The sequence below is a fragment of the Danio rerio genome, chromosome 13 (assembly GCF_049306965.1).
Source record: "Danio rerio strain Tuebingen ecotype United States chromosome 13, GRCz12tu, whole genome shotgun sequence".
NCBI lineage: Eukaryota > Metazoa > Chordata > Actinopteri > Cypriniformes > Danionidae > Danio > Danio rerio.
In genome coordinates this window covers 15,451,946-15,475,638 of record NC_133188.1, presented here as the reverse complement: position 1 = coordinate 15,475,638, position 23,693 = coordinate 15,451,946, and the positions used below count along the sequence as shown (strand labels likewise).

Here is a 23,693-nt window from a genome sequence, read left to right as displayed (position 1 = left end):
TGCAAATCCAGACCTTTTAATGACCTATTAATGATTAAGCAAAGATATTTAAAGGACTAGTTAACCTGACATGGGTCTACCGACTTTACACTTTACATTACACAAAGTGTGTGCAGGGTACGTTACCTTATTGAGTCACTCTCTTGGCATTGCATTTTGGGCACGCATAAAACCTTATTATGCGTGATTCTTTTCAACCCTATCATATTCACGAGTCCTGCTGTTAATCCGCTGGTCAAGTAAGTCAGCTATACTTGATGTTTAACTATGGGTGGGTAGTGGGTAGATAAGATTAATAGCTAAATACGCAAAATAATAATAAATAATGTTTTTTTGTTTTTTTTTAAACAAAAGTGATTTAGCACTGACGAGCCAACTGCAGAGAAACAAAGCAAGAGGGCCTATAGTCTATGCAGTGTGTAAACTTACAGGGTGGTGTTGGTCAATAGTCTTACTGCGCACCACGTTATTGAACTCCAATATCTCTGAGGGAGATTATTTGCCCAATAGCCTATATTAACTTAAGATTTAAAAAATAAAAGGCATTTTAAAAAAGGAACAACACGCAAATCGTCAACAAATAAAACTGGCCCCGTGGAGTTCAGCACCTGTCATCTTGCCAGTGTATGCTGTGTAGTGTGTATAGCGCCCTGTCATCTGGTGCTGGAGAGAAAGAGAGAGAGAGCGTGCGTAAGAGCTCAAAGCCGGCATATAACCAAAAGCAAGATCATATGGTTATAAATATTCCATTAACAATACTAATCAAAATATTTATACATTTACATGAAATGTTTATTGAGATTGTGTGATCTGTATAGGCTGTCTGATCTTTACAGAAGCTGTAAACTTTTTACATAATGTTCCATTACTTTAAATTTCTTTAATTTTTTATTTATAGTTTATAAATAAAATGAGTGCTAGCTTGTTCAGCTGTGATCATTATGCAAAGATCATATTTCATATTTGGATTATTCTTCAGTAGCCTAAAGATTTATCAATAATGTATTTTACAAACGGATTTTTTATAAGGACCAAGCTATTAATATATAATACATTAGGCTAATTAATACTTTAAGAAATTGAATTCAGGTAGGACAAACAAATCACATTCATGTAGTGAATTACCATTGAGTGGTATCGGTGCGTGTACTGGCCTTTCATGTCCGATATACAAGTATTATAACCCAATATCGACCTGATACTGGTATCGGTATTAGTGCATCCCTATTTGTGCCTTTGAGGACATGATCTGTACCATGGAAAACCGAAATGTACCTTTGGTTTTTAAAACCTGCAGATACAATATTGTACCATCATCCAGGTACAAATCTGATCCATGAAGTTACCACTATAGTGGCAAGACAATTTGCATCTTAACAGTGTCAAATGTGTTCCTTCAAGAGCTATTTAAAAGCATTTTGCTACAGTATCCAAAATGTGTCAATTCATTTTCTGTAAATATAAAACATCAAATACATTTTTAAACATTTTAAACAACTTTTTTTTTTTGTAAATGCACCATTTCCATTTACAATGAAGAATAAAAAATACTTTAACATCAATCAAAAGATCTACTTTTTGCTAAACATTTCACACCATATTTCACAAAAATGTTACAGAAATACATTTCCCATGTACAATATAATTTTTTTCTCAAATTTTTACACAATACCTTTGTAATCACTCAAAAGTTCATTTAATTTAATTAATTTTAAAATTAAAATAAAATTATGCAAAAGTATTGTATCGAGATATGCACAATGTTTAATTACTTTTACAATACTAAAATGTCATGAACACATTAAAGACTTATGCCAGCTCGTGTAGTAGAAAGCAAACGCCAAAAGTGCAAATATTAATGATGAAAATGTATTCATTAGAAAATGCTTAACAAAAATTTCTTAAAATGCCTTAAATGGTTAGTTTACAATACCTAGTTTTGTTTTACGTGTTGTTTTGTATTATAGAACTTAATAATTAATGTTTATGAGTTTTTTTAAACATATGCTTTTAAATGATGCTTCATGCTTTAATATGGAATTTATTCATAAAATGACTTTGAGAAAATGCCTTTGAGTAATATTTATTTTCATAGATATTGTAATAAAGAAGGAGTTGTCCAACACTTATGTACCTTTTTATGAGAACAATTGTGTACCTTCATTTCAGTTTTACCATAAAAGGTACAGAACAGTATAATAAGAGGTCTTTTCTGTACTATATAATGTACAACTTTAACAAAGGTACAAATCTGTTCTTTAAGGAACATTATTTGTACCACTGTGTACCTTTTTTCTGAGAGAGTATGATATTAAGACATTTTTAACACCTCAAATTGTGAAAAGCAAATTAATACCCTGCACCATAATGTTAGATAGCCTATAGTCTTGTTACACATTAACTTTTGAAATGTAATAATTCATTCCATATGACATGTTCCTCAAATAAATTCCACCATTAGTATCAAGTATGCTAAATGATTCCCCAAGTACATTTGTGATAATGTTTTTATGTGTTCACTCTGACCTCTTTCTGATATTTTTTTAGAGAGTATTAGAAAAAAAACACCTCACAGCTTGTAGACGGGCAATTTTAAGAGGCAATCTTGGATAATCACACTGTTGGATAATCACACTCGTGCATTATCAAGGTCACGGTAATGACTGAACTAAATGATATAGTTAAGCGAATTAAATTAACTAATAAAGCAGCCCAATGTTTCACTGAGGTTCATAAATTATTATCCATCATGTAATCTTTCCTTTGACCTGTTATAGAAAACAGCATTACCCAAAATGCACTCTGAGGGAAACCGAGCTTCGCTTTTTTCCGAGCTCAGCCAAACAGCCCTACAGACAGCACTCAGACCTGCAATGCCTGAATCCACCGAGTTTCCTCCGTTTAGACTCGGCGAGTCTCGGTTTGATCAGGTAATCAACAACCATGTCCAGCTCAAACTAATGTGAGAGGTTTTCTTTTTGCATTTGTTTGGTTTCTTCACACTGCTGACGGGGTTCGTATACAGATATTTCTTGTGAACTCTCGATGAACCCCATTTTGCTGATCAAAAGTGCTTTAGTTTACTTTACTCGCTACTTTACTTAATCAAAACCAACCAGCTTGAGTTCACGACAGCGTTTTATTTCCGCCTGACACACTATGGCAAGCCGTTGTAACATTTAGTAGCTGTATTAATTCTACCAGCACCTTTGTCAGCATCTTTTTTCTAGCACTATTTAAGGTATTAACTTGCCTACAAGTGCTTATTCTTTACACAGTAACATACATCCTTTACATCATGATTCTCTAGAATCAGTTCTGATCTTAGTTTAAACATCATTTATTTTTATTAATAGTATTAAATTAAGCTGGGGTCACACTAGAGTTGAGCATGTAAAATTCTGTAGTATGGTGCTATGAAAAGGGGCTTATTGGTGCTGCATAAAGATCGCGATCTTGATTCGACAACCTAGACGATTTTAATCCAGCATTTCTATGATTCTGTCAATCATTTTTTCAAGTTTAGGAGAGAAGCAAAGGCAGCTGCACGAATCTTTTTATTGTTTCACAAACGTTGTTCAGTGACATGGACACCCCCAAATGATGTTTAAAGAGTCACATACTGTATTTATAAGGTATAATTCCCCTAATAATGTCATTTTTGTTTTCATATAATGCTAATGCGATGCGAAGTATGAACAGCACTTAGCAGTGAAAATGAAACCGAAATCGTGCACATCATTTACATAATCCTATCGCATTTTAGAGTTATGACTGCGACAAGCATTTGATAAATTTTTTCTTTCATCCCGAACACACAGTTGTCCATGAAAATAAATGTTAACAGTGTCAGTATAACTACTCTAGCCTATATAATGTTGATTTTACCAGTGAATTAAGTGGTTGTCAATGACAAATTGCTAGCATATATCTCAAACATAATTCAACATCAGAATTATTATAAGTAGAATAGAATTATTTATAGAAACCAGTAGACCTACACATAATATTAATATTGTTGTTTTACCATATGTTCGAGAAAAAAACAATAATCTTATATTAAGCTTTATTTTACATCTACAGAATCGAGAGAAATTCTTGATCTTTATTTTAAGCAAAAAAATAGCGATTCTCATTTTAGTCAGAATCATGCAGCTCTAAGCGAGATTAAACAAGACAATTAGACATTTAAAAAAGCGAGCGATTGCTCCATAGTTTAAATTTCTGTCCAGAGAAGTCATGTTTTAATCTTCGATTGATCTCACGCAGTCAAGCAGGGCTGGAGTGGGACTCCTTTTCAGCCCTGGAGTTTCAAGCCTTAGACTGGCCCACGTCAGTGCAATATTTGAATAAATATACTGTGCTAAACTCTTTATAGATATCCAGTCCTTTGTAACGGTGGTCACACAAATAATAAAAATAAAATATGTACACATACATAAGTAACCAAAACAGTGTTATATGTCTTAACAATAATAATGAAAAAAAAAAAAAAAAACTCAGGTCAGGTTCGAACTCAGGTCGACGGGGTCGTAACGTTAACGTGCTGACCACTATTTAACAATTAAATTGTAGTACCCAATGAATATAAAATTTGTTCTAGTCATAGCTGAAATATACTGTTGAAAACTAAACAGTTTTTAATACACTATAAAACCCAAAAAGTTAAGGTAACTTAATTGAACAATAGTAACAAAAGATTGACTAATAAAATACGTTCTATTCTTTTTAATAGGCATAACGACTAATGTCTAATGAATAAGTTGTGTCTAACAATATCAGTGTCTAATGTATACATACTGGTTAGCCTTTAATTTCGCTAATAAATAAGGTCAGCAGTAAAATGGTAAAACGGCTTGCCATAGGCTCACTCTGTGGTCAAGTCGCTTTAACAGTGACCTCTGTTGGTGACAAAACTACTTTTAAAATATGAAATTTGTTGCCTAGGACAATATTAATATTTTTCTCAGTGAATATATGTATTATATTTTGGTGTTTACACAGATTATTAAACAGATGTTTTTATTAAAATATATTTTAGTCACCAAACATCTTTAAAAATAGAAAGATAATACATTTACATTCACTCAAGATATTGGGGGAAATGACATACTACAAAATTTCTACAAAATGTTATATATATATATATATATATATATATATATATATATATATATATATATATATATATATATATATATATATATATATATATATATAATATTTTACACTAACATATAGGCTAAATTATTTTTTGGACTTAGCTCCATATTTGGCTTCAGTACTGACTAATTTAATGTAATGTGTATTTTTTGTATATAATGTATATATTCACAAATCTATATATTGTATGTTGTATAATGTATATTGTGTATTTTGTATACCGTATAAATTCACAAATATATTGTAAAGCATTGTAAAGAAAATTTGCAATTAAAATTAGAGATTTGTGAGGTGGTGTATTAGGCCTATACATGTTGGGCACTGTATAGGCCTGAAGAATATTGTCAGAAATGCACTGTTCCATCAAAAAGTGTTTCTGGTAGGTAAATTTAAGTCCAAGGTGATGTTATTTACACCCAAAACCTTACACAGGCCTAATAATAAAAAAAAATAAATATAATATAACATAACAGAAAGTGCTTGCTTGTACTGTAACCAGAAAACATGGGGACTGTTTTGTTCTGATCCCTAAAAATGTAGTTAATATGCCGCTTTTAACTCCTTTGAGAACTTCTTGACATCTTTACATGTTATGTTTTTACTTGTGGGTGCCGTAGCAAGATAGCTCATGAAGTCAGTTCATTATTTCCCTGCTTCAGCAACTACTTTCTAATAAAACACGCGGAAACTAGAACACTCACTGCGACAAAAAACAATTTAAGGCATTTTATATGTATTAGTGACTCAATAACTTTAACCTTAGAGGAAGAGGAACGATAAGGTAATTTATTTATTCATTCATTTATTTATTTAATACAGATGATTCACATCTGCTGTTATTGCTCCAGCGGTACCGCTTTTCATATGTGCAAGGGGCCGTCTGTTAGACGTGATAAACAGAGAATATGTATAATCTTGTATTTCTCGTTTCACACGCACATTTGACGATTTTAATTGCGTTGAAAGAAGTTTTTAGGTCTGCGGATCAAGCAGCAGACAGTTGGTGCGCGCGCATAATGAGGCGGACACACCTGGCGCGCGAAAACAACTGGCTTGGCCCTGGTGTCAGAGTCTACATCAGCAGCTGATTTCCGCGTCTGGAGAAACTTTCTGAGACCTCACAAATAATTTGTCCTATAATTGTGAACATATGATTAATAATCAGGATTATTAATCACGGAAGAACTGTTCTTATTTCACATAAACCATGCCCTTCAGGCGACTAGCCCAGTTTTAGAATACATGGATTCTTGCGCTGCCAAACAGTTCAGAAAACACGAAGAATTAACCAGCAAACTGTAGTCTAACAGTCAGTTTCATTAGTTTACAAATCTAAGTAGTTATCATCAGGGCTGGACTGGGGCAAAAAATCGGCCCTGGCATTTTGGGCCAGAGCGGCCCACTAAATTAAATCAAAATGCTATCTATCTATGCACATCCAATATTTTTATCAACTCATATTCTATAAAACACAAAAGCCATATATATGAAATAAATAAATAAATACAAACTTTAATCTCAATTTAATTTCTGTATACTGTCCATAAAGATATTTGTTGAGTTCTAAAAAATACACTATTCATTCATTTATTTTTCTTCGCATTAGTCCCTTATTTATCAGGGGTTGCCGCAGTGGAATGAACTGCCAACTATTCCAGCATGTTTTATGCAGCAGATGCCTTTCCAGCCACAACCCAATATTGGAAATCACCCATACACACTCATTCACACACTCTCATACACTCCAGCCAATTTAGCTTATTCAATACGCTATTCACTCAGCCTATATTCAATAATAAACATAAAAAAACTGCCTGCTAATGCATGGCTAAATCTTCAAAGGGAACTGTGTTACATTTTAACCTCTTTCACCTCATCCTCATCTAAACAATGAAAACATAATATAAGTCAAATTTGTTTCATTTTGATATTTTGATTAACAGACACCAAACAGCCTCGTGTAGCTGCATATTTATATGAGCATCATCTTCACTCTGCATATTTATAACAAAACAGGGCTTAAATATAACTGTCTCCTTTCATTTCCATTGAAAAGAATGAACTTTACCCCGTCTCTTTTGCAGAATATCAGCTTTAATAACCAATAATGGCCATTATAACAGTATATGTACATTAAATTTAAACGATAAAGGTAAGCAATCAGTCAATGTGCAGAATCAGTGTATGTGGTTACATAAATGAATATATTAGCTTATCTTTGCACTCAGCCAAAACAGTTAACTGAGAACAAGTGATTCAAAAGACATAAGAATTGTTAGATAGAGACAACAAGATGAATTCAATATCACGTTTAACAACTATAGTGAGATGAGATCATCCAGCAGATGAACTGTCTGACATGCACTACACTCTCACCTGGGGTTTATGCTCACCCGCTGAACTACTGGCTCTTGGCAGAGAGTGGGCATGTGTGTGGTCGCGTGATTTGCACTTTTAGCCGTGTACTAGAATGAACGGAGAACTTTTCTGAACCGCTAAATGAAACACCGGTGTATTTCCCGCGATTTCTCTGCGCCTCCCTTGCGTTTCTTCTCTCTGACTCTCGACTATTTTGACAAATACACACAGACGACGCACTCTCACATGGAGTCCAAAATAGGAGTTTGTGATTGGACCAGCCCAACGTCAATACCGAAAAGAGCCAATGGGCTGCAGAGTGTCACATGGGTCGGCCCGGTTTGTCTGTCCGGGAAAAAAGCATCTCACTTTCAAAGAGTCACAGATCACAGCAGCGTCAATTAATAAGGCAGAAAAAAACGATAGGCTGTTACGCCTTTTAATGGCCGATCAGATCATAAGACGATGATCAGCCCGGCCCAAAAAGTACGTCGGCCCACCGGGAAAGTGCCCGCTCTGCCAGATGGCCAGTCCGCCTGGTTATCATTGTCCACCTTTTTAAACATGCATCGTTTGCACCTCGTGTGTCCTTTTATTCCTTAGTGGTCGCCACAGCAGAATGAACCGCCAACTTTTCCAGCTCATATTTTAAACAGCGGATATTATCTCTCTCTCTATCTATCTATCTATCTATCTATCTATCTATCTATCTATCTATCTATCTATCTATCTATCTATCTATCTATCTATCTATCTATCTATCTATCTATCTATTTTTGTCTGTCTGTCTGTCTGTCTCTCTGTCTGTCTGTCCGTCAGTCCGTCCGTCCGTCCACCCACCCATCTATCCATCCATCCATCCATCCACACACATGAGTAGCAGTGCGATATGGCTCGAATACCTTAGTTTCGATATGTAGCCATATTAGACTGCTACGAGTGTAATACTGCATTTAGACTTTTTGTAAGAGAAACTACTTTCTTCCGCCGTTCATACACATCTGCAGTTGACCATGAGAACAACAGAAACCGGTGCTAATTCCCCAAAGTTACTTTATGATTCTCTTGCGCAATGTCTAAAGTGATGACAAAATGGGTTATTTTGCTCATATTTTAAGATTATAAGGCTGAACAGCATAAAATGCCATCAGTCTACAGATATTTCTCATTATCTCTCTGTTGCAATCCGGAGATCACAATAATTAGCGCCGAAAAACCAAAGTAAAGCAAACACTACCAGATTACCATGGTAAAAATACAGCACTACAATAACAAAAGAGAGAGATCAACTTTGAATGTCACTTACCTGTTCTGTAATGATTTTTTTTTTTCAGCTGGACGCAATGTACACTTAAAAATACTGGTTTTCTCTACTTATTATGGGGTTTCTGTCACCATCTTGTGGCGGATTGTCAACAATCTTTGCTCTGCTTGGTATGGCAGGCTTGCTGCTAACATGCTGAATCTCCAAAATTTTGTTTAAATGTTTAAAATAGGCACTATCCTTATAAATAAACTGCAGTTTTAATCTAAACGACTACATTCTTGCCTAAAAAAGCCTTAGAAGTACATTATGTTGTCCAACAGCTGTAATATTCATCAAACTGTAGTCCTCTGCTTAAATTGTGTGAGCGGAGTAATACACAAGGGTGAAGAGACTGTTCAAGTGCTGATATTACTTTCTTATCTCACAACTGTCAGCCAGTCAGATTCGAGAACCAGACAGAACTGCTGCATAGATATATATTATATATTGTGGATATGTTTATATATAGCCACAAATTAACCATGATTATACACTGACTATAGTAAACCAAAGTAAAACCATAAGTAAAACTGTGGTTATGCAAATGAGTAATGAATCAGAGCTATTGTTTTGCTGTCATTTCAGGGATCATTTTATGGTAGGTTGAGACACTTCCTGGATGTGATTGACCCTCGCACACTCTTTGTATCAGGGGTAAGTTGTAGTCATCCACAAATGCGTTGATAGTTTAGCTAGATTGTAAATGCCGTCTGCTTTGTTTTTAATTTAGAGACGTTTAAATGAATGTATGAAACTCCTGGATCAGTTCAAAAATGGAACTCTTCCTCCAGGTGTGACTAATGGACAGGTAAGTTTGAGACCTATTGTAATAAACTGTTGTTTAAACCAACTGGTACTCTCTTATGTCAGATTTTGACAACTAATCAGTATTAAGAATAGCCCTTCTAAAATCTTATGCCATAGATAAGAAACATATTAAACTAGACATTGGTTTCTGATCATCATTGCTCATTCACGTGTGATTTAATTGAGAATACAAAACAAGTGACATCCAGAAACAAGATAGCATAGCATAATCAAGTAACATAGGAAATCCAATAAGCTGTCTTTTGTTTTATTCTGTTTGAAAGATGTGTATGAAAATTTGTGCTACTATCAATTAATGTCATATATGCAAGAATGAAGGAAAAAAAAAACATTCTAGTTCTGTCAGGGTGTTGTGAAGTATTTCAGATTTGGCATCAATTGTCATCTTCTATGAAAAGCTATATAAGATAATAGAGACACAATATATATATATATATATATATATATATATATATATATATATATATATTTGTGTTCTGATGATCATTGTTGTTTATGAATATCCATAACTTTCTACATCAAATGCAATGTAAATGTTAGAGGATCCAGAGGTTTTCCCAGTTACACAAAACATTTGATGAAACATTTGTAAGCTCTATGTAATTTAGTCTATTATATTCAACAAATGGAAATGATTTTTGTTGTCAGTAATCTTCTAAATTATACTTTAAATGATCCTGATAATATATTACCAACAATGTATAATCCAAAATGCATAAAATGTTTTCCATTTTTAGTTGAAAACAGAGTTGTATAATTGGAAGTGTTGTACATTGGAAGTACATGCCTCAGCCTACATTTTCGTCTAAAGTAAATCAGTAGGGGGCTACAATGTGAGCTACAAGCAAACTGACCACACCAGAAAAGCTGTCTATAGGTGAGGCAAACATATTTGATTACAAATCAGATCAGAATTTTTTCTCCACCTGAACTTGATGTGCTCATACAAATTTATAGTAAATATGGCCATACATTAAATAGAAAAGCAACACCACTGCATCGGCAAAACAGAGACAGTTAGCATGGATAAACATAGCTGCTTAAGTTAATGCGTAAGTTTTCATTTAAAATATTGATAGTATTTAAATATTTAAGTATAATTTTAAAAAAGTTGGGAACACGGTTGCGCAGTGTAGCACAATTGCCTTACAGCACGAAGGTCACTGGTTTGAGCCCCAGCTAGGTCATTTGGCATTTCTGTGTGGAGTTTGCATGTTCTCCCCCGTTCACATGGGTATGCTCTGTGTGCTACACCTTCCCCCACAATCCAGAAACATGTGATAAAGGTGAATTGGGGTGAGCTAAAATTGTGTGTGTCTGTGTGTGTCTGTGTGTGTCTGTGTGTGTGTCTGCGTGTGTGTCTGCGTGTGTGTCTGCGTGTGTGTCTGCGTGTGTGTCTGCGTGTGTGTCTGCGTGTGTGTCTGCGTGTGCGTGTGTGTGCGTGTGTGTGTGTGTGTGTGAGAGTGTTTATGGATTTTTCCCTGACATTGGTTGGAGCTGAAAGGCCATTCGCCGCGTAAAACATATGCTGGATAAGTTGGCGGTTCATTCTGTTGTGGCGAGCCCAGATTAAAAAAAAAGGGACTAAGCTGAAAAGAAGATGAATGAATGAATAAAAAAAATTAATGTAATGTGTGAGGTTTATAGACTTTTCACTTGAAACTATGTAATTATATTAAATTACATAAAATAGACTAATGCATATTTTCTACAACACATTTGACAAAACAAGAATGCATATAACCTTAGCTTAATGTTTAGTGGAAATGTTTAATTTAAGGTTCCCACTTTTACACACGTTGATCAGTTTAGGATAAAATGTCTAAAATTGAGTTTTTAAAAGATTTATAAGTGCACTTGTGTGTCTGCCATTTTTAATAATCAAGAAGTAGAGGTTGATATGACATTTAGAATGTAAGCTGTACTAAAAAACTGTTTTTAGAACGAGTAATAATCCCATTAATCTAGTTACAGTACATGTCCCTGTCATAGGTCAGTAAATTTAAGCTAACTATTTATTAAAAAAGGACAAGCCATTCTCGTAACCTTTTTTTCTTTGTGTGACTGAAATGTATAGGCAATGAATGATTAAGGCCAAGGAGCGAAGAACCGCTTTGTCTTTAAATAAGGGAAAGAGACCAACAGAAACTTAAGCCGCCTTTCCACTGCACACGACAAGCGACAAGCAACAGACCGGAAGTCATTCATTTCCAATTGAGAGCAGTCCGGGAGCTTTGCTGAGTTCAGATCATCTCCGTATGTGGAAAATTCGGATCCGAATTGAGCTGCGGATCCGTTGAAATATTTGAACTCCTGCGACTAGACCGTATGCAACCTGCCGACCGGATGTGATGTATTCCAGATTTGTCTAAGCAGATCCGTGCGTTAGATGAGAAATAGGAGTTTATTTGGTTATTTTTTTGAATTATAAAAAGTCTATATATAAAAACATCTTTTTTGTTCATAAATGTAAGAAAGTTATAAAAATTTATATTTTAAATGTTGTCTCCACATTCCATCCAATATTTTAGTGGTCTATGAGTTTCTAGTATTTATTCATCCATTAAACTATGTAAACGCACGGCACAGAGAATAAAGGCTCTTGCTTTTGCTCTCCTTTATTTCGGACACCGAATCAGCTTCTCCGGCAACACTGAAAATACTGTGCGGCTGCCACAAGGGGGCGTATTCTGACAGTCATGTCCAAATGTCATCTGCAGTGGAAAGGCGGCTTCAGAGTTTAGAGAATAAAACCTGCTCCTGACCAGGTTTGGTTCACAGAGTAAGTTACCACAGTAACTTACTCTGAATAAAAGTTACCTCTCTTTCAGAAACAGCCTTGACTTACTCTGCTTTCTCGAGTTTGAAAAACCTGCCATTTTGAAACGGATAACCCAGAGTTTCTCTCATTTAGGGTTAAGGTTAAATTAGGTTGAAACCGGGCCATTAAGTTGTTCTGTGGTCTTTATTTGGTGTTGTGCAAAGAACTGTAAAATAATCCTTTATTTGTTGATAATATGTTTCTGTAGATATCATTAGTGTGAAAAGGAACAATTATGGTTGGTGTCTACCATACTGTCCTGTAGCATTCATTTTATCAAGATGCTGAAATCAAACACGTGCTGAAGTAAAAAAAAAATTGCGGTTTCACAAAAACGTAGTCTGAAGCATGTATTTCCAACAAGCCTGAGTTGGTTTCTTCATAGAATCATGGTTGCCAATAAAGTGTATATAGTTATTAGAGAACATCAATCTGTCCAATCCTATCAAACTATCAGATTCTAAAAGGTAATATGTGTGTTGTGTCAAAAAAAATTATATTTCTTGTTAACTTGAATGTTTCTCTCTGTGTTTAGCTTTGGAAAGCCCAGAAGATTAAGCAGGTGAGTGTGAACACTGTTGAACACCTATTACAGGTGCCTGATGAAAGAACATGCTCAAATCACTCAGCATCTACTTGAGCAGCGTAACACACACTCTCAAGCTGTAGTCCAGAATAGTGGTGTAATGAGTGGAAAATTGCATATAACCTCAACACGGTAAATCTCCCATCAGTCTCCTCTCACCTCTTATTCCCTCTGGTTTCTTCCTTGTCATCTTGTCTACTGTCTGTGGATTCATTAAATCCTCAGGCCATCATCCATCCAGACACAGGAGAGAAGATCCCCATGCCCTTTCGCATGTCAGGTAAGGGTGTGAGGGTGTTTTTTTCGACTTGCTTGTCTGTGTGTGTGTCTCTATCATGGGTGGTAGGCAGTTTTCTGCTTGTTACCAGCTCTGGAGACTTGAGTTGGGTGGTAGGGGGTCTCACTGGACAGATCTGCTGGCAAAGGTCACACTCAGCTGGGCTCTGATTAAAGCCTCTCCCTCCTGCTGTCTGGAAGTGTTGTTGGGCCACTCAGAAATAGGAGTATTTTAGTCTTCTGTTAACACCACTATTTAAAGAGAGAACTGATAGATAGATAGAGAGAGAGAGAGAGAGAGAGAGACCTGCCTGACAATTATGATGGCTACCCCTGACCCATGCTATCTTTTATGAGTAATGAGGTCTTTATTAATGTGTTAAAGGTCAGTAATAAAGTCATATGAGATTCTATAATCCTGATCATTAAAGTAAACATGGCATGTAATGTACTTCTGTGGCCTGATCTACTATATTCAAATGTCAAAATGACATTATTAGAGGTATTACATTATTGGATCAGGGGTTAATTTTTCATCTGAATACCTCCTTCCTTGTTCTTTTCATTGGTGTATGTTTTTCTTTTTTATTTCAGGTTTTGTGCCCTTTGGTACTCCAGTGGTAGGTAATTGTAAGAGATGTTCAACTTTTCTTCTCGTATAGGTCATTGGATGTAAACTTTAAATCACTTCCCATGAATTACTCTTCCATTTATAGGTCGTAGGCCTATTGTTACCCAATCAGACATTTTCTTCTACCATCTTTTGGCAGGTATGGATGGTATACCTGTGTTTTTCATTTTTTTCTTTTCTGGTTATGTTTACTTTAAACCAAGGATATTATAGTTTAGCACTTCTGAATGAGTTTATATTTTGGTTCTATTTTAGAATTTGCTGTTCATTTAATATAATTTTAATTTTGTTTTAGTTAGTTTCACAAATTTTTATTACTGGCCACTTTATTAGGTACACCTGTCCAACTGCTTAACGCAAATTTCTAATTAGCCAATCACTTTGCAGCAACTTAATAGGCATATTGACATGGTCAAGACAATCTGCTGTAGTTCAAACTGGTCATCAGAAAGGGGAAGAAAGGTGATTTAAGAGACTTTTAAAGTGTCATGGTTGGTAATGCCAGACAGGTTCGTCTGAGTATCAGAAATTGCTGATCTACTGGGATTTTCATGCACAACTATCTCTAGGGTTTACTGAGAATGGTCCAAAAAAGAGATAATATTCAGTAAGCGGCAGTTTTGTGGGCACAAATGCCGTGTTGATGCCAGAGGTCAGAGGAGAATGGCCAGAATGGTTCCAACTGATAAAAAGGCAACAGCAACTCAAATAACAGAAGAGCATCTCTGAATTCAATTCAATTCATCTTTATTTCTATAGCGCTTTTATAATGTAGATTGTGTCAAAGCAGCTTCAGATTATAAAAAGCCCAAATCATCTCAGACTGGTTTCTTGAACATGACAATGAGTTCATTGTACTCAAATGGCCCCCATGAGTCACCAGAACTCAATCCAACAGAGCACATTTGGGATGTGGTGGAATGAGAGATTCGCATCATGGATGTGCAGCCGACAAATCTGCAGCAACTGTGTGATGCTATCATGTCAATATGGACCAAAATCTTGGAGGAATATTTTCTAGTACTTTGAATCTATGCCACGAAGGATTAAGGCAGTTCTGAAGGCAAAAGGGGGTAAAACCCAGTACTAGTAAGCTGTACCTAATAAAGTGGCTGGTGAGTGCATATTTAATTTTAGTTTAGCAGACCTAGCAAAACACATCCAGTGTCAACCAAAGTAAAGTTTAGTGTTTGCACTTACATTAATTTTTGTGCAAACCCCTAAGAAATAAAAATAATAATGATAAAATAACTGTTTGAACAAATACTGAATCCAAATCTATAAAAATGCAACAAATAAAAGTAAAAATTGTGAATTATTCAGACACTTCATTGTATTATTCATTCAATTTAAATTTATTTGTATAGCACTCTTCACAAAATATATAGTTCATAAACAGCTTTACAAAAGGTGCACATGATTTCTATATTAGTCAAAATGAGAAAAGCTAAGGAGTTGCGTATAGTAATTTAAGCATAGTTAACCTGCAGTTATACAGTGTATAGTGTTCTTCCAAAAAGATAATGTCTATGTATAATGTATTATGACATCTACTTGTGTATTGAGTGTTTGCCATACTATATTAGTTAAATATGACTTTGTGTTGTTTGTAGAAATTTTTTCATATGTAATTATGCGCAAGACTGATGTGTTTGTTTGTAATTTATAAGCGTCATCTACAGTTGTTACAGTTTTTGATTTTCCACCACAAAATGAGTGCTAAATAATTCAGAAATTATTATTTATTTTTGCTAAATAATCTTTTATTACAGTTAGTTTTTCAGTTTTAGTTTTTTATTTAATGTTTTTTTTTAAGTTAACGAAAATGTTATTTGGCCAATAGTTTTAGTCTTAGATTTAGTTTTCCTTTGCTAAAATGTTGCTGTGAAATGAGAATGAGCCTGTGTTGGAAATAAATCTCAGTGTCTTTTTCACAGTGGCTGAACCAGAGCCACAATGCCTGTGTCAACTACTGCAACCGTAATGCAACTAAGGTGAGGTGCACACACATAACGCAACATATGGTGACTTCACGTGCCATATGCTGTGCATATATTATACTGGAAGAGCATATGTAATCATTTAATAATCTCAAAGCTCACAACAGATCTAAATCTAAAGGTTTATTAGTAATTGTTAATCAGTTTCACTAATAATCAGTTTCATCTAATATTCCTCAGGTTTTTAAATAATTGAAGAAAATTGTCTATGTGACCAACTAAAGTTCATTATGATCTTTCAAAATTCTTTATAAACATAAGAAAACATCTATGAAATCAAAACTGTAAAGAGCACAGCGTTGTAAACTTGCCTACACCATGGTTGCATGCGTTTAGTGTAGTCATTGTTAATCTTTAGTCTTTTTCTTAAATAACTCTTCTTTTTTGAGATAGAGAGAAATCCAAACATGTATACATACCCAACAACCTCTGCAGTACCACTTGTAACCATATTATTCAATAACAATAAAAAACAAAAAATAAATAAAAATCTTTTATTTGTTGGATAGCACAGACATTATCTCAGGAAAAATATTTGATAAAAAAATGTATATATTTTATAGTCCTACTCTGCATGTTCATTACTAATTATTATTATATAGTATAACAACTACTGTAGCTCTAAACTTATACTTAGATACTAGTATTAGTCCATTGGAAACTAGTGCTTATTTAATGCTTTCTACTTATTCATTAGGGACTAGTGCTTATTTATTAGATACTAGTACTTATTGATTATTTAATAGACACATGTAGTTATTGATCGGGTATTAGACACTAGAATGCTTTCTAAAAACAACTAGTAATTATTATCTTAGTAGACAGATCTGCTTTTTATTCATCTTATGTTATAACTAGTCCAAATGGTTCAGTTCCATTAAGATCTTACTAGTAAAATAAAAACTTTGAGTAAGTACTAGTATCTAATAAATGTGTGCTAGAATTTAAGAAGTACTGGTAATTTAGTAAAAGACATGTGTGCCCTAAAGAATAAACACTAGTCTCTAATGAATAAGCACTTAATTGGGGGAAAAAAAGAGTATCTAAAAAATAAGTATTAGTAACTTCATATTAGACACTAGTGCAATTTATTGATTAAATGCTAAATCAGCTAGCCATTCAGCAAACACATTGTAAATATACAGACAAGTTTGAAATGTAAAATGTAGAGTGACCTGATTTTTAATGAATTGATCATGCATTATAATTGGATTCCTTAATGCTTTATGATAACTGTATACGTGTCATCTCATTATTAATCACCTAAAAAACATTTCATTGTAATACTTGACTATTTGTGTTTATACCTTTTAAGATCATTTACAACACCTTAGAATAAGGTTGAAATTAAGCATTAGTTCACCCAAAAATGAAAATGTTATCATCATGTATCACACTCAAGGGGTTCTCATCTTTTATGAATTTATTCTGGTAAACACAAAATATAATATTTCAAAGAATGTTGGAATAAAGCATCCATTTACTTCTATAAAATGTATACCTCAAATAGGGTTTGTAACATTGATGATGTGTAAATGATGATATAATTTTAATTTTGGGTGAACTATCCCTTTACCGGCCTTCATTATCATAGACGACAATATATACAGTAATTCGCTTATTGCATGTTGTTAATTTGTTTCCAGCCCACGCCAATATCAACGTTTTTCCAGGGTTACCTGGGTGCAGTCAGCAGTGCAGTTACTATCGCAGTGAGTTCAAATAATGTAATTTAATTCATGGAAAGAATTTTCTTTTAATCCTTACATTTTAAAATTGCCATTTCAAATATATATGAAAAGGCAGCAACACCAGAAGCTCCAAAAGTATCAAATCGATTTACTTAAAACAGCTGCAATACACACTGTTATTTTGATAATTTTGGAGCTTTTGGTGTTGCTGCATTTTTATATACACTCATCAGCCACTTTATTAGGTACACCTTACTATTACCAGGTTGGACCCACCTTTGCCTTCAGAACTGCCTTAATCTTTTATGGCATAAATTCAAGAAAGTGCTAGAAATACTCCTCAGAGATTTAGATCCATATTGACATAATAGCATCATGAGATCTGGTAAATGTGGAGGCCATTTGAGTACAGTGAACTCATTGTCATGTTCAAGAAACCAGTCTGAGATGATTTATGCTTTATGACATGAGGTGTGTTATCCTGCTGGAAGTAGTCATCAGAAAATGGGTACACTGTGGTCATAAAGGGATATACATGGTCAGCAACAATACTCAGGTTGCCTGTGGCATTGACATGATGCTCGATTGGAACTAATGCGCCCAAAGTCTGCCAAGAAAATATCCCCCACACCATAACACCACTACCACCAGCCTGAACCGCTGATACAAGGCAGTATGGATCCATGCTTTCATGTTGTTGACTCCAAATTCTGACCATACCATCCAAATGTCGCAGCAGAAATCGAGACTCATCAGACCAGGTAACATTTTTCCAATATTCTATTGTTCAATTTTTGTGAGCCTGTGCGAATTGTTGCCTCACTTTCCCATTCTTAGCTTAGGTGTGGACTTCTGCTGCTGTAGTCCATCCACCTCAAGGTTGGATGTGTTGTGTTTTCAGAGATGCTCTTCTGCATACCTCAGTTGTAACGAGTGGTTTTTTGAGTTACTGTTGCCTTTCTATCAGTCTGGCCATTCTCTTCTGATCTCTGGCATCAACAAGGCATTTGTGCACACAAAACTGCCGCTCATTGGATATTTTCTCTTTTTTGGACCATTCTCTGTAAACCCTAGAGATGGTTGTGCGTGAAAATCCCAGTAGATCAGCAGTTTCTGAAATGCTTAGACCAGCCCGTCTGGCACCAACAACCATGCCAAGTTCAAGGTCACATAAATTATTTTTCTTCCCCTTTCTGATGCTGCAGAAGATCTTATTTACAATGTCTACATTCTTAAATGCATTGAGTGGCTGCCATGTGATTCGCTGTTTAGAAATTTGCATTTATGAGCAGTTGGACAGGTGTATCTAATAAAGTGGCCAGTGAGTGTGTAGTTGTCAGTCTGAATAGTTAGCCCTCCACAGATATTAACCCCTATGTGTATTTTTTCCCCAATTTCTGTTCAATCTGAACAGAATAAATAAGCCATTTCTAATAACCAATTTCTTTTTCTTTTATTTTTGTCATGATCACTGTAGTGGTCTAGTATTTAGCTTAAAGTGCAATTTAAAGGCTTAACTAGGTTAATTAGGTTAACTAGACAAGTTAGGGTAATAAGGCAAGTGCTTATATAACAACAGTTTATTCTATAGACATTCAATAAAAAAAAAATAAATATATATATATATATATATATATTTTATATATATATATATATATATATATATATATATATATATATATATATATATATATATATATATATATATATATATATATATATATATGGGCTAATAATAATGACCTTTCATTTTTTTCTCTAGAAGAAAAAATATTGTGAAAAATTATTTGCTGTTACGTAATTTGGCAAATATTTGAAAAAGAAAAGAATTACAGGAGGGCGAATAATTTTGACCTCAACTGTACATTTTTGTGCTTTTTGTTTGGTTGAACACCCAGTTGAGATTGATGTGCTTGCTTTAGTTAAATTAAAATGGCCATTTCACACTAACAGAAAAAATATCTTCCATGTCATTTGTTATATCATGATCTTAACTTAAAAAGCCAACAGACCGAAGCTTACAGTATGGCACACAGAGCACTATAACGCCGCTCTTCACATTGCTGAATTGCATACGGCTGTAGTCCCGCCCTCTGTGTTCTCTAGAGCCAATTAGCTGCCCTGCTGGGCAGCAGTTTGATGCCCAGGGGCCTGACAAGCAGAACCAGGGTGACGACAACTACAAATGGCCCCATGCCTGTGAGAAATGCGGAAGGGGGCACTAATTAAAACTACAGTCCCTCTGAAGAGCCCTGCTGGGAAAGGGAAAGCATGTGAATGGCTTTGTTTCTCAGATGTTTGTTAGACAGCCCTTTTACTGGGATGACCAGAGAAACAGCTTAACATAACCTGCCTCGACCTGTCTTGCAGCCCGCAGGGAGTTACGTGCTTTTAAGGTCACTATGAAAACAGATGAACATAACACGATTTTTATGTTTGTCGTATTAGAGTAAGATTATATTGTTGCAATAGACATGAGGCTGAATTTGAATCAGAAGACTGATTCCGTTAGGATTATGTGTGAGATGTCACTATCTAAATAAAGGACAGATAAGTGTAATATGAAGTCAGAGCTGTGGCACACTGGGTAATGCAAATGCTCGGCGCATGTTGCACATCTTTGTTTCTACAGTATGCAAGAAAAGGAGAATTCAGATTCAAAAACCTCTAAGTACCATCTGAAATTTTCTTCTAAAGTAGCATTTTTCTCAGGATCCTGTGTGTAGGTTCACTAATTGATTTTTTTTAGACATAGAATATGTTATATTTATTGCTTTTAAGGTGAAATAACTGAACATAATAATAGGCGGCTATGAAAAATGATTTTAGAAGAATATTTCAGATAGAGGTCTTTGCATCTGAACTCTTCAATTTTCTTATAAAACACACAATAACGGAGGGTTGGTTTTGTGAATTGTGCAGACATTTCAAAGGTGTAATGGCTTTTATATTTAACAAAAAAGTTTTCTCCCCGAGTCACGCCATGGCATATTTGCTATTTACATGGCGGACTTTGTAAGTGGAAAACTGAACACTCTGCTAGCAAGAAAACAGTTAAACAAAGCATCTGTAGCATGAGAATAAAGGATGAGCCTCCACTATTCCACCTTTTGTCTTTACTTATACTCTTTACTTTGATCCTTTACTTTCATGTATATAAAAAAATGGTGTTGTATGCACTCCACTAAAGACATCTATTAGCCTACAAATATTATTTTGTTTGTTAAGCACAAAAATTTGTTTCTAAACCTGGAAAGTTCTATTTTCCAGCAAACGAATAAATGAACAATAATAATGAAGTGTGGTCAAAAAACTTTGGTATCTAAAGACACATCCGCATATGGTGATGCATACGTCTCCAACCCGACAGGTGGACAAATCTAAGCATGTTTTTATTAAAACAAATATAAATATGCATTTAATAAATAATACTGCTAATAATAATACCATTATACAATGCAAATTGTCATGAATAAACTGAAAAGGCCACTTGGAGGTAGTGGTTTTTATTATTTATGTAGAAAATAAGAAATGCAGTAAATAACAATTTAATTATTTTATTTTTTGCCTATGAGTCCACAAAGTGGCGCAAATAGATTTGCAATTTAAACAACGTTGTGCAAAATGTGAAAATTAGGGTTGCGCTGGTCTGAAAATAGCAACAAATCGCGGCAAACACGTCGTTATTGTACTAGGTGTCTGGCCCTTATTCGTATATTCGAAGTCCTTTTCCAAATCACGTACTGTTTATGCACTTGTAAATGAATAAATACCTTTTAGCTGTTTGTTCAAACTACTTTTTAAATATATTTTAATGAACATTTTTTGTGCAAAAACATGTCAGAAATTTACATTGAGTAATAAGATAAAATCCATCATTCATGTATTTAAACCCTGACACCCACACAAACATTTAAAGCAAAAATAATAATAGTAAATAAAATTAACTTAATTAAATAAATAAAATATAAATAATAAAAAATAAAATAAATTAAATTAAATTATAAAAAAAATCATTATATACAAAATTATTTTACAAAAAGGCAGACTATATATTTTTTGTCCAGGCTAAGTCAAGCTTTTAGTCTTAGAGACTTAAAGGTTTCTAGATAATAAAAGAAAGGATCCCAGGTCTGATAAATATGGGAAAAGTTTGTACTTCATAGCTGTGGAGAAAGCCTCAAGTGTTATTTTGTTGCAGGCTGCAAGCAGCCATTGTTTTAAACTGGGGGTTCTTCATTAATCCACTTTACAAGGATAAGTGTTGGGGAAAGTTACTTTAAAGTAATGCATTACAATATTGAGTTACTCCACCAAAAATTAACTAATCCCTTAGTTACTTTTTATGGAAAGTAATGCAGTATACATTACTTTTGAGTTACTTTTGTGTTACTTTTCCTTACCTGGAGGTTTGATCTCTCTCAGAACTTGCAGGTGTTTTTTCACCTTTTTAATATAGTAATTAACTATCACCTATATGACCTGCACCTTCATTTTCCTTTAAAAAATGTAAGATTATATTTTGAGAACTTTCTGAGTCAAGAGCTATACATGCTGTGCATATAGATAAAAGCATGTCAAGTAATGTGTTTGTTACTTTTGTATGTTTTGTGTTATTAGTTCACTGTCTGTTGAGATAAAGACTGAAATAAAAACTATGAGTACTATCATGAAATAATTTATATTCAAGCAAAAACAGATTTTAAACCTTTAAAATGTTTAATAACAAAATTAACGGTAATACGATAAAAACATCCCCAAAACAAAACAAATCTTTAATTTAAACATTGAATAAATTGCTTCACAAGTTCTTAACAAATGTGCAAATCATTTCCCAAAAGAGAAAAAAATCTTACAATAGTTGCTTCTACTTCAGACATAGGCTGCATCTCCTCAATAAAAATAAAAGCAAAAACCTTCTGTTTGAATTTAGTTTAATTAAATGCTTTATCTGGAGAACTGATGTCAATTATTTGTTGTTTAGCTGGAGGTGGGGTGCGGGTGTAGTGCTGCACATTGTTTTTTTTTTTTTTTTTCAACTGTTTTTTGCAGTTGACAAGAGTTTTACTTATACACATAATCTACACTTAACAACTATACACCTTTTTTCTTCGATGAGTTTAAAATAAGAATCAATTGCAAAAATGCAAGTTGCCGGTCTGACATTATTTCTGTTTCTGACTGTCTGTAGTGATAACAGACAAATAAATTGTTTATTTTAACCGGCTCTATCAGTGAACTGGTTGAACCAGTTCATTAATTGAGCTGCTGTAAAACGGTTTGGTTTTTCAGTAAGCACAAACATACTCCCTCTGACTCAAAATAAACCACAATCCCAAATTATTCAGTTACTAGAACAGTACATTGACTTATCTGCTGTGAAAAAGGAGACATGATGATGATGATGATGATGATGAGTGCTAGCCGACTGTTTGTTTTCTCGTAGCACGCTTTCTCATCAAGTGTATGATTCAACCTGACTAAGGTCATTTTTAATTCGCAATATATTTTGTAAAAGCCATTTAAGCGAGGTTAAAAAAACTTGTTAATTTTTTTAAAAGCAACTTAAATAAAATTACTTCGTTTTAAAAATAATGCATTTTATTACTCGTTACTTTGAAAAAATAATATTATTACATAAAGTATGTTACTTATAACGCATTACCTCAACATTAACAAGGATACATATCCAAACAAAGTAATCCAAAATATGTAGAATCTCTTGTTCAAACTTTGTATTTTTAAAATAAAAATCACAATTTCAATGATCAATCATTGAAATCACACCATTTAAATTTGTAAAAACAATTAAGTTAACTTAATTTGTGTTTGGACAACATGAATTGTGTAGAAGCCTGCATTTTTTACAGTGTGTTATGCTATAAAAATGAATATTAATAAAATAAAAAATGAGTCCTGAAACGTTGTGTATGTGTGCACAGGTGGGGCTGAATGTCCTTATTAAGAGAGCTGAGCATTTCAGTCCGGCTACGAGGATCCTGGTCCAGCGGTTCATCCCATTCCCTGCTGTCG

At 34.2% G+C, this 23,693-nt stretch overlaps 1 protein-coding gene across 16 annotated transcripts in view; it reads left to right on the top strand.

Annotated features, from left to right (window-relative positions):
- Positions 1–78: 78 nt before the first annotated feature.
- The window catches only part of sfxn5a (sideroflexin 5a), a 63,928-nt gene continuing 40,313 nt past the window's right edge, over positions 79–23,693 (top strand). For 3 of the 16 annotated variants that reach the window (XM_073919654.1, XM_073919651.1, XM_068212875.2), the window contains exons 1-8: positions 2,805–2,930; positions 9,413–9,481; positions 9,558–9,635; positions 13,012–13,038; positions 13,288–13,342; positions 13,933–13,958; positions 14,055–14,108; positions 23,603–23,693. In XM_073919654.1, the coding sequence (XP_073775755.1) occupies positions 2,874–2,930; positions 9,413–9,481; positions 9,558–9,635; positions 13,012–13,038; positions 13,288–13,342; positions 13,933–13,958; positions 14,055–14,108; positions 23,603–23,693 (457 nt within the window). In that variant the 5' untranslated portion in view covers positions 2,805–2,873. 16 annotated transcript variants of the gene reach the window in all.